Source organism: Lithobates pipiens, unplaced genomic scaffold, assembly GCF_037356315.1.
Source record: "Lithobates pipiens isolate NorthernLeopardFrog02 unplaced genomic scaffold, aLitPip1_a1.2 Scaffold_18, whole genome shotgun sequence".
Lineage (NCBI taxonomy): Eukaryota > Metazoa > Chordata > Amphibia > Anura > Ranidae > Lithobates > Lithobates pipiens.
This window is the reverse complement of record NW_027507758.1, coordinates 409,857,707-409,870,021: the sequence shown is the minus strand read 5'-3', so window position 1 is coordinate 409,870,021 and position 12,315 is coordinate 409,857,707. Positions and strand designations below refer to the sequence as shown.

Below are 12,315 nucleotides of genomic sequence, written 5' to 3'. Positions count from 1 at the left end.
AATAATAATAATAATAATAATAATAATAATAATAATAATAACACTAGATTCAGACTTGAACATACCATGCTCCCATGGTATTGTTTTGGGGGCAAATTATGCCCCCAGTTACACATTGTCATGAGCCATTGTGAGGAACTCGCAATTTGGAACAACAATCCATTTGCAAAATACATCATATACTATAGTAGGTATATTGATGATATTATTCTCATCTGGAGTGGTGATTTTCAGGTGGTAGATTCCATACTAGACTATTTCAATGAGAACTATTTTGGGCTCAATTTACACAGGTGGTAGATGCCATTCACTTGATCTTTCTTGATTTAGAATTGTCTCATGAGTATGGTACTATTACAACCAAGAACAATTTCAAGCCTACAAGTGACAATTCATATTAACATTATATGAGTAGACACCATCCCACTTGAAAAATAAAATTACAGCAGGACAATTCTGTAGACTGAGAAAAAATTGCATGAAAAACAATTATTACAAGCAGTAAAGTTCAGTTATTTTTGAAACGTTTTTAGAGAATGGTTATTCAAAACATCTTGTTGAAAAGGCTTATAAGAGATTTCTCACAGATTAAAGCATTAATTGCCAAAAGGTTACGTGTAATATTGGAAATATACAGTTCTTTGCAAAATTTTATTGAAATTATCATTCCATTTCTCGTACAGTCTGGAAGAATTTCCATTTTACAATGTGATCCCAAACTGGGTCCAATACTACCTAAGGTTCCTGAGATGATTATTAGGAAGGCAAAGTGTCTTAAGAACATATTTGCTCCTAAGAAAATGTGCAGGAGATGCAAAGAAAACAAGTAAATGCTCTTTTTTTCGACAACCGTGCAAGCATGTTCAAAAATGTGCATTTGCATCACCTGTCAATTTATATCATGTGGACAAACTACATTTTGTGATTCTGCAGGATGCACACATGTGGTTGAGCAATTTAGTAATTGTTCAAGTCAATATGTAGTATATTTCTTATAGTGCTCCTGCAAACTTTCATATGTGGGACAAGCTTGGTGCACATTATGTAAAAGAGTTGGGGAGCATCATTGGTTTATTGATTTAATGTTCCTAGACACATTGACACAATACAAACCGCAAAGAGTTGAGAGTATTTGCCATTGAGGTTATGCCCAACAATTTAACAGGCAATGAACAATTTCTCAGATTATGTCAGCAGGAAACCTATTCACAAATTGGATACTTTAGCCCCCCCCCCCCCCCGAGGTTTTACCCCCTTCATGACCATGGCATTTTTTGCTAATAAGCACTATGCTACTTTAACTGGCAATTGCATGGTCATGCAATTTTGTTTTATAAAAATAGAGCCTTCTTTTGGGGATTTATCATTATTTCTACTGTTTTTTAAAGGTGTACATTCCCTGGCAGAATTTATGATTTCTTGGCCATTTTCTGAGAGTATGAACAAGAACACAACAACGTTTCTTTGACTCGTGGTTAGTATTTGGCTGAAGCCATTTAATATTGATCAACTTTGTTTACTCTTTTTAAATAATAATGACAACAGAAACTACCCAAATGACCCTCATCAAAAGTTTACATACCCTGGTGATTTTGGCTTGATAACATGCACACAAGTTGACACAAAGGGATTTGAATGGCTATTAAAGGTGACCATCCTCACCATGGGATCTGTTTACTTGTAATTAGTGTGTGTGTATAAAAGGTCAATGAGTTTCTGGACTCCTGACAGACCCTTGCATCTTTCATCCAGAGCTACACTGACATTTCTGGATTCTGAGTCATGGGGAAAGCAAATGAATTTTAAATGTTCTGCGGGAAAAGGTAGTTGAACTGTATAAAACAGGAAAGGGATATAAAAAGATATCCAAGGAATTGAGAATGCCAATCAGCAGTGTTAAAACTATATTCAAGAAGTGTAAAAGGGGTTCTGTTGAAACCAAACAACGGTCAGGTAGACAAACTAAAATTTCACCACAACTGGCAGGAAAATTGTTTGGGATGCAAAGAAAAACCCACAAACAACTTCAGGTGAAATACAGGACTCTCTGAAAAAATGTGGTGTGGCTGTTTCAAGATGCACAATAAGGAGGCCCTTGAAGAAAGATGGGCTGCATGGTTGAGTCACCAGAAGAAAGCCATTACTATGCAAATGCAACAAAGTATTTCACTTACAATACGCCAAACAGCACAGAGACAAGCTGAGCAGGTGGTCAGTAGGGTTGATGTGGAGGGTGGAGGGGCAAGTCAGGATTATCACATAGGAAGATGGGTTAATGTAGTTAGAGGGAGTGGAAGGGGCTCGCAGAAAAGGAAGGCCAGTCCTGTGTTTGTGCATCAAAACAAATTTGCCGAGTTGGGTGAAAATGTGGAGGTGACAAACACAGAGGTGGCAGCCCTAGATGTCACTGCTCCCCCTAACAGCCGGGAGAGCAGCCCATCTAGTAGAGGAGGTGAGGGGAGTGCAGAAAGGCCTAGACAGTTGGTGGTTATAGGGGATTCTATAATCAGAAGGACTGATAGAATAATTTGTCGCCAGGATCGCCTCAACCGAATAGTTTGCTGTCTCCCTGGTGCTAGGGTTCGGCATGTGGTGGACCGGGTGGATAAATTACTGGGAGGGGCTGGGTATGACCCAGCAGTCTTGGTCCACGTTGGAACCAATGACCGTATACATGGAAGGTGGAGGCTCCTTAAGAATCAATTTAGAGAACTAGGCTGCAAGTTGAAGGGAAGGACCTCCAAGGTGATATTCTCTGAAATATTGCCTGTGCCATGCGCAACACAGGAAAGGCAGGGGGTGATTAGAGAGCTGAATGCATGGCTAAAGACCTGGTGTAGGGAGGAGGGATTTGGGTTTCTAGAGCACTGGGCTGACTTTTCATTGGGGTGCAACCTATATGCTAATGATGGTTTGCACTTGAATGGAAGGGGGTCTGCTGTGCTGGGGAAGAGGTTTATGGGAAGGCTGGAGGAGTATTTAAACTGGGTTTGAGGGGGGAGGGTGAACCAGACGTACATTGGGCAGACAGGTCAGTTAGGGGTCAGACATTAATGGAGGGTGGAATGGGAATAGATGGGGGGTGGGATATGGCAGGTGACAAGAAATTTCCCATGTTGCAAACAGCCATTGAAAACTATAGTGCAATTTGTACTACTAAAAATAATATGAAAAACACCAGAGCAAAATGTAATAATGCATTAAAGTGTTTGTTCACCAATGCCAGAAGTCTGCCAAGCAAAATAGGTGAGTTGGAAGCTGTGGTGCATGAGGAGAGCTATGATGTAATCGGTATTGCTGAAACTTGGCTTCAATCCTCACATGACTGGGCTATTAATATTCCTGGCTATGCACTCTTTCGGAGAGACAGGGTAAAAAGGAAAGGTGGCGGGGTCTGTCTCTATGTGAGAAGTGATCTCAAAGCAAGTGTGAAAGAGGACCTGGTGGATGGAGAGTGTGATGAGTCCGAAGCATTATGGGTGGAACTGCATTTAGATGGGTGTAGTTCAAAGTTAATCATTGGAGTTTGTTATAGACCACCCAATGTGAATGAGGAGGTGGAGACTCAGCTCCTTGCACAGATGGAAAGGGCTGCAAGGGCTGGGACAGTGATAATAATGGGGGATTTTAACTACCCAGAAATTGACTGGAGTAATGGCACTGCTGGGACAGTTAAAGGGCAAAAAATGATAAACCTATTACAGGACAATTTTATGGTCCAGTTTATTGAGGCCCCAACTAGGAATGAAGCTCTGTTGGACCTGGTAATCTCAAACCATGCAGAGCTTATTACTAATGTCCAGATAAAGGAACACCTGGGTAGCAGTGATCATAACATGATTTCCTTTGATGTTAGCGCTAAACAAGAAATACATACGGGTAAGATAAAAACACTTAACTTCAAGAGAGCTAATTTTCCGAGGATGAGGGCTACTCTCCAGGACTTAGACTGGGAGAGAATATTCGCTTCAATGGGCACAGAACAGAAATGGGAATTCTTCAAAAAGACTGTTGGGGACCTCACTGCAAAGTATATTCCCATGGGCAATAAGTTTAAAAGGCTAAAAACAAAACCTATGTGGCTCACGGCCAAAGTTAAAAAAGCTATAAACTGTAAGAGAAGAGCTTTTAAAAAATATAAAAATGAAGGATCACTAGTGTCATTTAAATGTTACAAAGAAATTAACAGAATATGTAAAAAGGAAATCAAGGATGCAAAAATTCAAAACGAACGACAGATTGCAAAAGATAGTAGGACAAACTCCAAAAAATTCTTCAAATATATTAATAGTAAAAAGGTCAAGTCTGAGAATGTAGGCCCTTTACAAAACAATCTAGAGTTGGTGACTGGGGACAAAGAGAAGGCTAATTTATTAAACACTTTCTTCAGCTCTGTGTACACAAAAGAGCATGGGGGAGCGCATGTCCATAATGGGGGTGATAGTGACACAGCCCCAAATGATCCACAATGGCTCAAAAGTGATATGGTCCAGAAATACTTAGACAGAATAAAGGTGGATAAAGCACCTGGCCCTGATGGCATCCACCCACGGATCCTAAAAGAATTGAGCTCTGTAATTTCAGAGCCATTGTATCTAATTTTTAGGGACTCATTAATGACGGGAATAGTCCCACTGGATTGGCGCAGGGCGAACGTGGTGCCTATATTTAAAAAGGGATCAAAGTCTTTACCAAGTAACTATAGACCTGTTAGCTTAACTTCTATAGCTGGGAAGATACTGGAGCGTTTAATAAAAGACCACATCGACGAGTTCTTGCTGAACAAAAACACTTTAAGCAACAGACAACATGGATTCATGAAAGACAGAAGTTGTCAGACAAATCTGATTTCTTTTTATGAGGAGGTAAGTAAAACCTTGGACAGAGGGGTGGCGGTGGACGTGGTATACTTGGATTTTGCAAAAGCATTCGATACAGTTCCCCACACACGGCTCATGTGTAAGGTAAAGTCTACAGGTTTGGAAATATCAGTTTGTAAATGGATAGAAAATTGGCTAGAAGACAGAATTCACAGAGTAGTGGTTAATGACTCTTACTCTGAATGGTCTAAGGTTATCAGTGGTGTACCCCAAGGTTCAGTGCTGGGACCCTTACTTTTTAACATCTTTATAAATGATATTGGGTCTGGGATCAAAAGTAATATTTCTGTCTTTGCAGATGACACCAAGATATGCAGTGGAATAATGTCTTTACAGGATGTCTCCAATTTACAAGCCGACCTCAATACACTGTCTAATTGGGCGACTATGTGGCAGATGAGGTTTAATGTTGATAAATGTAAAGTTATGCACTTGGGGCCTAAGAATATGCATGCATCATACATGCTAGGGGGAGTACAACTGGGGGAATCCATAGTGGAGAAGGATCTGGGGGTTTTGGTAGACCATAAGCTCAATAACAACATGCAATGCCAAGCTGCTGTTTGCAAAGCGAGCAAAGTCCTTTCTTGTATTAAGAGAGGTATGGACTCCAGAGAAAGAGATATAATTTTGCCCCTGTTCAAATCATTAGTAAGACCTCACCTGGAATATGCCGTTCAGTTTTGGGCACCAGTTCTCAAAAAGGATATCGGGGAACTGGAGAAAGTGCAGAGAAGGGCAACCAAACTGATAAGAGGCATGGAGGAACTCAGCTATGAGGAGAGATTAGAGGAACTAAATTTATTCACTCTTGAGAAGAGGAGATTAAGGGGGGATATGATCAACATGTTCAAATACATTAGGGGTCCGTATAGTGAACTTGGTGTTGAGTTGTTCTCTGTACGGTCAACCCAGAGGACACGGGGGCACTCTTTACGTCTAGAGGAAGAGAGATTTCATCTTCAAGTACGGAAAGGTTTCTTCACAGTTAGAGCTGTGAAAATGTGGAATAGACTCCCGCCAGAGGTGGTTCTGGCCAGTTCAGTAGACTGCTTTAAGAAAGGCTTGGATACTTTCCTGATGGTACATAATATAACTAGGTACTAACATAGGTAAAGTTGATCCAGGGAAAATCCGATCGCCTGTTGGGGGATCAGGAAGGAATTTTTTTCCCCTGCTGTAGCAAATTGGCGCATGCTCTGCTGGGTTTTTTTTTCGCCTTCCTCTGGATCAATTGTGGGCATAAAATTGGGTATCTGGATTGTACGATTATTTTTTATTTTATTTATTTGTTTTTAAGGTTGAACTGGATGGACTTGTGTCTTTTTTCAACCTGACTAACTATGTAACTATGTAAGCCTCAAACCTTCTGGCACAAAGTAATTTGGAGTGATGAGACCAAAATTTTGCTTTTTGGCCACAACCATAAATGCTACATTTGGAGAGGAGTCAACAAGGCCTACGATGAAAGGTTTGCCATTCCTACTGTGGAACACAGAGGTGGATCGCTGATGTTTTGGGGATGTGTGAGCTACAAAGGCATAGAAAATTTGGCCAAAATTTATAGCAAGATTAATGCATTATGTTATCAAAAAATACTGGAGGAACATTTGCATTCATCAGCCAGGAAGCTGTGCATGGGACATACTTAGACATTCCAACATGACAATGATTCAAAACACAAGGCCACACACCTATCATTGGTTACAGCAGAATAAAGTGAAGGTTCTCAGTCTCCTGACCTCAATATCATTGAGCCACTCTGGGGTGATCATAATCATGCAGTTCGTGCAAGACAGCCCAAGAATTTACAGGAGCTGGAGGAATGGGCCAAAGAGGAATGGGCAGCTTTACCAACTGAGAAGATAAAGAGCCTCATCCACAAATACCACAAAAGACTTCAAGCTTTCATTAATGTTAAAGGGGCCAATACATGGTATTAAAGAGGAAGTAAACTCTGATGGGTTTACTTCCTCTTTCATTCCCTGCAAAGGTAAAGCATAATGGACTACTATGCATCGCATAGTAGTCCATTATGTGTCACTTACCTGACACAGGAGCCAGCAAAGTCACCGCTGTCCCCTGTAGTCTGCATCCATCTTCTCGGTGGGTCTTGCTGCTCTGCCACTGTCATTCGGGGAAGCCGCTATGACTTCACTCCCGCGCATGCGCACAGGAGCCGCCACTCGTGGCATATCGCCGTTGACTGCGGCGCGCTCAGTGCGCATGCGCGCCGCTGTCTACGGCGCACACGCCGTAGACAGCGGTGCCTGTCTTTCGGCAAATATCTCCTAAACCGTGTAGGTTTACGAGATATTTCTTGGACTTACAGGTAAGCCTTAATCTAGGCTTACCTGTAGGTCAAAATGTGTTGTAAGGGTTTACAACCACTTTAAGAACCAGTGTATGTAAACTTTTGATCAGGGTCAATTGGATCGTTTTGGTTGCCATTTATGATTTAAAAAGAGTAAACACAGTTGATTAATAATAAATGGCTTCAGCCAAACACTTACCATGATAGAAAGAAAAATGGCCATAAATTCTGCCAGGGTATGTAAAACTTATGCCGCGTACACACGGTCGAACTGTTTGACTTACTTAGTCCGTTGAAACACATTTCAGCAGACAATCCGCTCGTGTGTGGGCTTCAGCGGACTTTTTCAGCGTGCAGTCCGGAGTACTAAGAATTTCGGATTTTCCAAAAATCTGTCCGTCGTACTTTGGTTTCAGCGGACAATATGGTCGTCAGTATGCTAGTCCGACGGACTAAGAATGGCGCATGCCCAGAAAGGATTTACAGGGCTTTGCTGTGTCTTGGACTTCCTATTTCTAGTCCCGTCGTACGTGCTGTACGTCATCGCGCAAGCTTTCGTCGGACTGTTTGTGTATCCGTGTGTGGTCAAGTCCGTTCAGTGGAAAGTACGCCGGATTGTCCGTCGGATTGTATGACGGACTAAGTACGTCAAACAGTTCGACCGTGTGTACGCGGCATTAGGAGCACAACTGTATATAAAAAAAAATGGGTAAACATTTTGAGAAAAGCACAGTATTTTCTATTTTCTGTTATAAAGTATATTTAATAAAAAAACCTAAATATCTATTTTTTCATAAATTTCATAGAAAAAAAAATCCCAATAAGTGTACATGAATTGGTTTGTGCAAAAGTTACAGCATTTACAAGCTATAGTATATATACTGGGATTTACTCAGCTTTAATATAGACATTATACTGTAATGGTGGTGATCAGTAACTTATAGTGGGATTGTTATAGAGTGGGGGGAAATCTGGCACAGACAGACACTGGCTGGGAGGGTCAATAACTGACACTGATCTCACTAGTGACACTTATAATACTGTACACTGACACTGTACTAATGAACATGGCTGGGAAGGCACTAGCATCTAGGGAAATCAAGGGATTAACTATGTACTTAACATATGTAATATGTATAATGATTTATATAGCGCCAACAGTTTATGCAGCGCTTTACAATGTATAGGAGGGACAACACAATTACAGTACAATATAAAAGGTACAGGAGGGCCCTGCTCATAGAGCTTACATTCTAAAGGGAGGGGGTCGTGGTACAAAAGGTAATAGCTGCAGAGAATGATTTGATGGGGGTGGCTGATCAGCAGGTTTCAGCCAAAATCATTGGCTGATATCTGCAGCCAAACTTGCGCTGTGCCCAATCATAGCATGGGTTGGCAGGGGGTGCACATGCATGTGGCAAGCCCAGAAGAAGGCCGGTAACATACATGTACATGACTGTGCCTGTACCCACCGTCCATATTTACTGTGAGCAGTCAGCAGATGGTTAATGAAGAGATAGATATACATACAGTTCTGTAGGACCCTCCCCTTCCCCCTTTTTTTCCTTACCTCCTTTTGATTTGACGACCAATTGGGATGGTTGCATTTGTAAATCAGTTTATTACATATCTACCCACACATATATTTTCTATTTTGAAGTCTCCCATATCAGTGGCACAATTGAATTTTTATTTGTTTTTTAATGTATTTTTTGTTGCCTTTTTCTTCATTGTATATTCTTCGAAAATGTTTTTTTTTTTTTTGCACCAGCACTATATTACATTATATATAGTGGTATTGATTAGGTGAATATATACTGTATATATGCATTCTCACTTGGTTCCCAAATGTATGTACACATGTGTATATAATATATATATATATATATATATATATATATATATATATATATATATATATATATATATATATATATATCTCCATTTACACAATACGTTGTGTATTGCTAATTTTACGGATTTATCATTTTATATTTTTTAGTGGTTGTATTATTATGGTTTTATCTGATGCGTTAATATTATGTACAGTAGACAAATAAATTTTTTCATATTGATTGTATTCACTTGAATTATCATAGTGATTCTTTTTTAGCTTATACATAGACAGGGTAGTGCTGCAAAGTTGTTGATGGTTGCCTTTCCTTCTCCTGCCTTCTAGTGTATTTAACCACTTGCTTACTGGGCACTTAAACCCCCCTCAGTCCCAGACCAATTTTCAGCTTTCAGCGCTGATGCACTTTGAATGTCAATTGCGCGGACATACAACACTGTACCCAAATGAATTTTTTATCATTTTTTTCCCACAAATAGAGCTTTCTTTTGGTGGTATTTAATTACAGCTCGGAGTTTTATTTTTTGCTAAACAAACAAAAAAAGATGCAAAAAAAAATAAAAAATCATGTTTAATAGTTTGTTATAAAATTTTGCAAACGGGTCATTTTTCTCCTTCATTGAAGTGCGCTGATGAGGCGGCACTGATAGGCTGCACTGGTGGGCACTGATAGGCTGCACTGGTGGGCACTGATAGGCATAGTTAAGGCGGCACTAATAGGCACAGATAAGGTGGCACCGATGGGCACAGATAAGGTGGCACTGATGGGCAAAGATGGGCACAGATAAGATGGCACGGATGGGGGGCACAGATGGGTGGCATGGATGGGTGGCACGGATGGGCACTGATAGGTACCACTGATAGATGGGACTGATAGGCACTGATAGGTGGCACTGATAGGTGGCTCTGATAGGTGGCACTGCTGGGCACTGATGGGCGGCACTGCTGGGCACTGGTAGATGACACTGATGGGCACGGATATGTGGCACTGAGGTGCAGCACCTTTGTTGCAGATTGTGGGCACTGCTGGGTGGCACTGTGGGCACTGCTGGGTGGCACTGCTGGGTGGCACTGTGGGCACTGCTGGGTGGCACTGTGGGCACTGCTGGGTGGCACTGTGGGTACTGCTGGGTGGCACTGACGGGGGGCACTTACTTTTTATTAATGTGGCACTGGCAGGGGGCAGGTGGGCACTGGCAGGGGGCAGGTGGGCACTAGCAGGGCTGGCCGTGATCGGGACTGATGTCCCGATCACGGCCGCCGGTGATCGGCTTTTTTTTTTCTCCTCGCGCTGGAGGAATAATAGCCGATTACCGGCTCCATTATATCACATGATCAGCTGTCATTGGCTGACAGCTGATCACGTGATAAGGGGTCGGGATCGACCCCTTGCACGGATCGGTGATCAGGCGAGTCTCATAGACTGGCCGATCACAGAGCGCGCCGCGCGCGTCCCTCAGGGGGCGCGCAGGCCGCTCGTGCACGGGACTATGTCAATAGACGTAGTCCCGGAAAAAGAGATCCGCGCTGTAGCCGTCATTCGGCTATAGCACGGGTCTCAAGTGGTTAAGCTGTCTCCACCATCTCCACTCTATGACTTGAGGGAGAGGCTTTGAAACACATTATCACAGAAATGTTGTTAAGGTTGTAAAGGTTTCCTTCCTCTATAATTGCTTGGTGCAAGAGGTGGCTGACATCAGTTCCTTTTCCTTCCATCAACTCAGCATGGTCCAGTGTGCAGTTCAGTTTGTCCACAGTAGTGCCTCTACCCTCACTCTCCCAGCAATTTGTCTGTCTATCATTACGCAACGGCAGCAACAGAGGACATTTTTTAGTGGACTCTTTGTCACACAACTTTGTAAGTGGATTGTAAGTGGATTATCTTTCATCTTGTTGGTTTCAACATTACAGTAAAGGTTGGGAGCCCTGGGGCATTTCATGCCCATTATGTTCACCAGTGTTTTCTTTGTAGGGCTTTGGGTTTGTGTCCTGCACAATTTGTCCACAACACCATTATTATTTTGCATTATATTGCATGTGGTCCTAGGTACTCTATGGTGTATTTGTTTGCTATGAATGGAAGACCCTTCATGGAGCTTTATCACTAGACTGTGTGCTCTTGCTTTGTTGTCTCACCTGCTTTGTTGTTTCATCAGCCCATTGACACTATTTACTCAATTACAAACCCTGTGGAAAGGACAATTGTTAACATCTATCTGTTTCAACTGGACAGTTGCTTGGATTCTAATTTAAAGTCCTTGTCAGAAAATCTTAACTCTGTTCAGTATTCGATCCTACCTATATCATTTAAAAATAGTAAACAGTTTTGAGCAGTCAATTTTTTTCATTTCAACTAATGTTTTTATTTCATATGTATATCCATTGTATACTGTATGTGTTTTAATATTGTGTTTGCATATAACATTTCTTCCTAGGGCTCAACTTTACTTTCAGAAGTGTTTTTTACCAACAAGGAATCTTACCAACAAGTAGATCCTTTTTTTCTACGCCATGAATACATTGCCAAGGTAAGACTATAAATATTTATACAATATATAATATATTAACTTTTATGAGTATAATAACATTTACTACATTTGGTCTCCTTTAATATAAAGGGTAATTAAAATGAAAATATAATAAAAGGTGTCCTACTGCACTGTTGTTAGAGATAGTGAAAGGAAATGTTTTTTCTTTCCTGGTTATTGAAATAGAGTCTCTCAATACCTAATGTTTTAGCTCACTTCCTTGTAAGGCAGCACCGGAGTCATACAAAGTAGGGAATAAACAGCTGTACATGAAAAGACAATGTGTGCACTTCTAGTGCAGTATGCCCACATCTGAAAATATAATAATATAATGGACAAATTATATTTGCAAAATTAGCAAGAAAAACATGCCCATCACAATGAGAAACATAGTTAATCTGATACCACCTCCAGTATGAGTTCAGTATGGTAAAGGTCACTTGTTAGGAACACTTGGTACTCACTCTAAGTGCTCATGCACATGGACGTTTTAAAAAACTGGCTGCAAAGCTAGCTCCGATGCCTGGAAAAATCGGCATTAAAAACGCGATTTTTACCGCGTTTTGCATTGACGTTTTTGCGCGTTTTTTTCTGTTTTCTTATGCAGGGTTCTGGCTATTTTTTGAGGGGGAGGCATGACAGGGTTTCTTAACCACTTCAGGACCGCCGTATTGCCATTGTACGTCAGCACAATGGCACAGGCAGGCACAATCACGTACATCTACGTGATTGCCTTCCAGC

General features: G+C 41.2%; 1 protein-coding gene across 5 annotated transcripts in view; it reads left to right on the top strand.

Moving 5' to 3' along the window:
- NAALADL2 (N-acetylated alpha-linked acidic dipeptidase like 2) overlaps positions 1-12,315 on the top strand; it is a 1,383,985-nt gene that overhangs the window by 1,046,578 nt on the left and 325,092 nt on the right. For all 5 annotated transcript variants that reach the window (XM_077487950.1, XM_077487951.1, XM_077487952.1 and 2 more), the window contains one exon: positions 11,482-11,574. In XM_077487950.1, the coding sequence (XP_077344076.1) occupies positions 11,482-11,574 (93 nt within the window). The remainder of the gene's footprint in view (positions 1-11,481; positions 11,575-12,315) is intronic.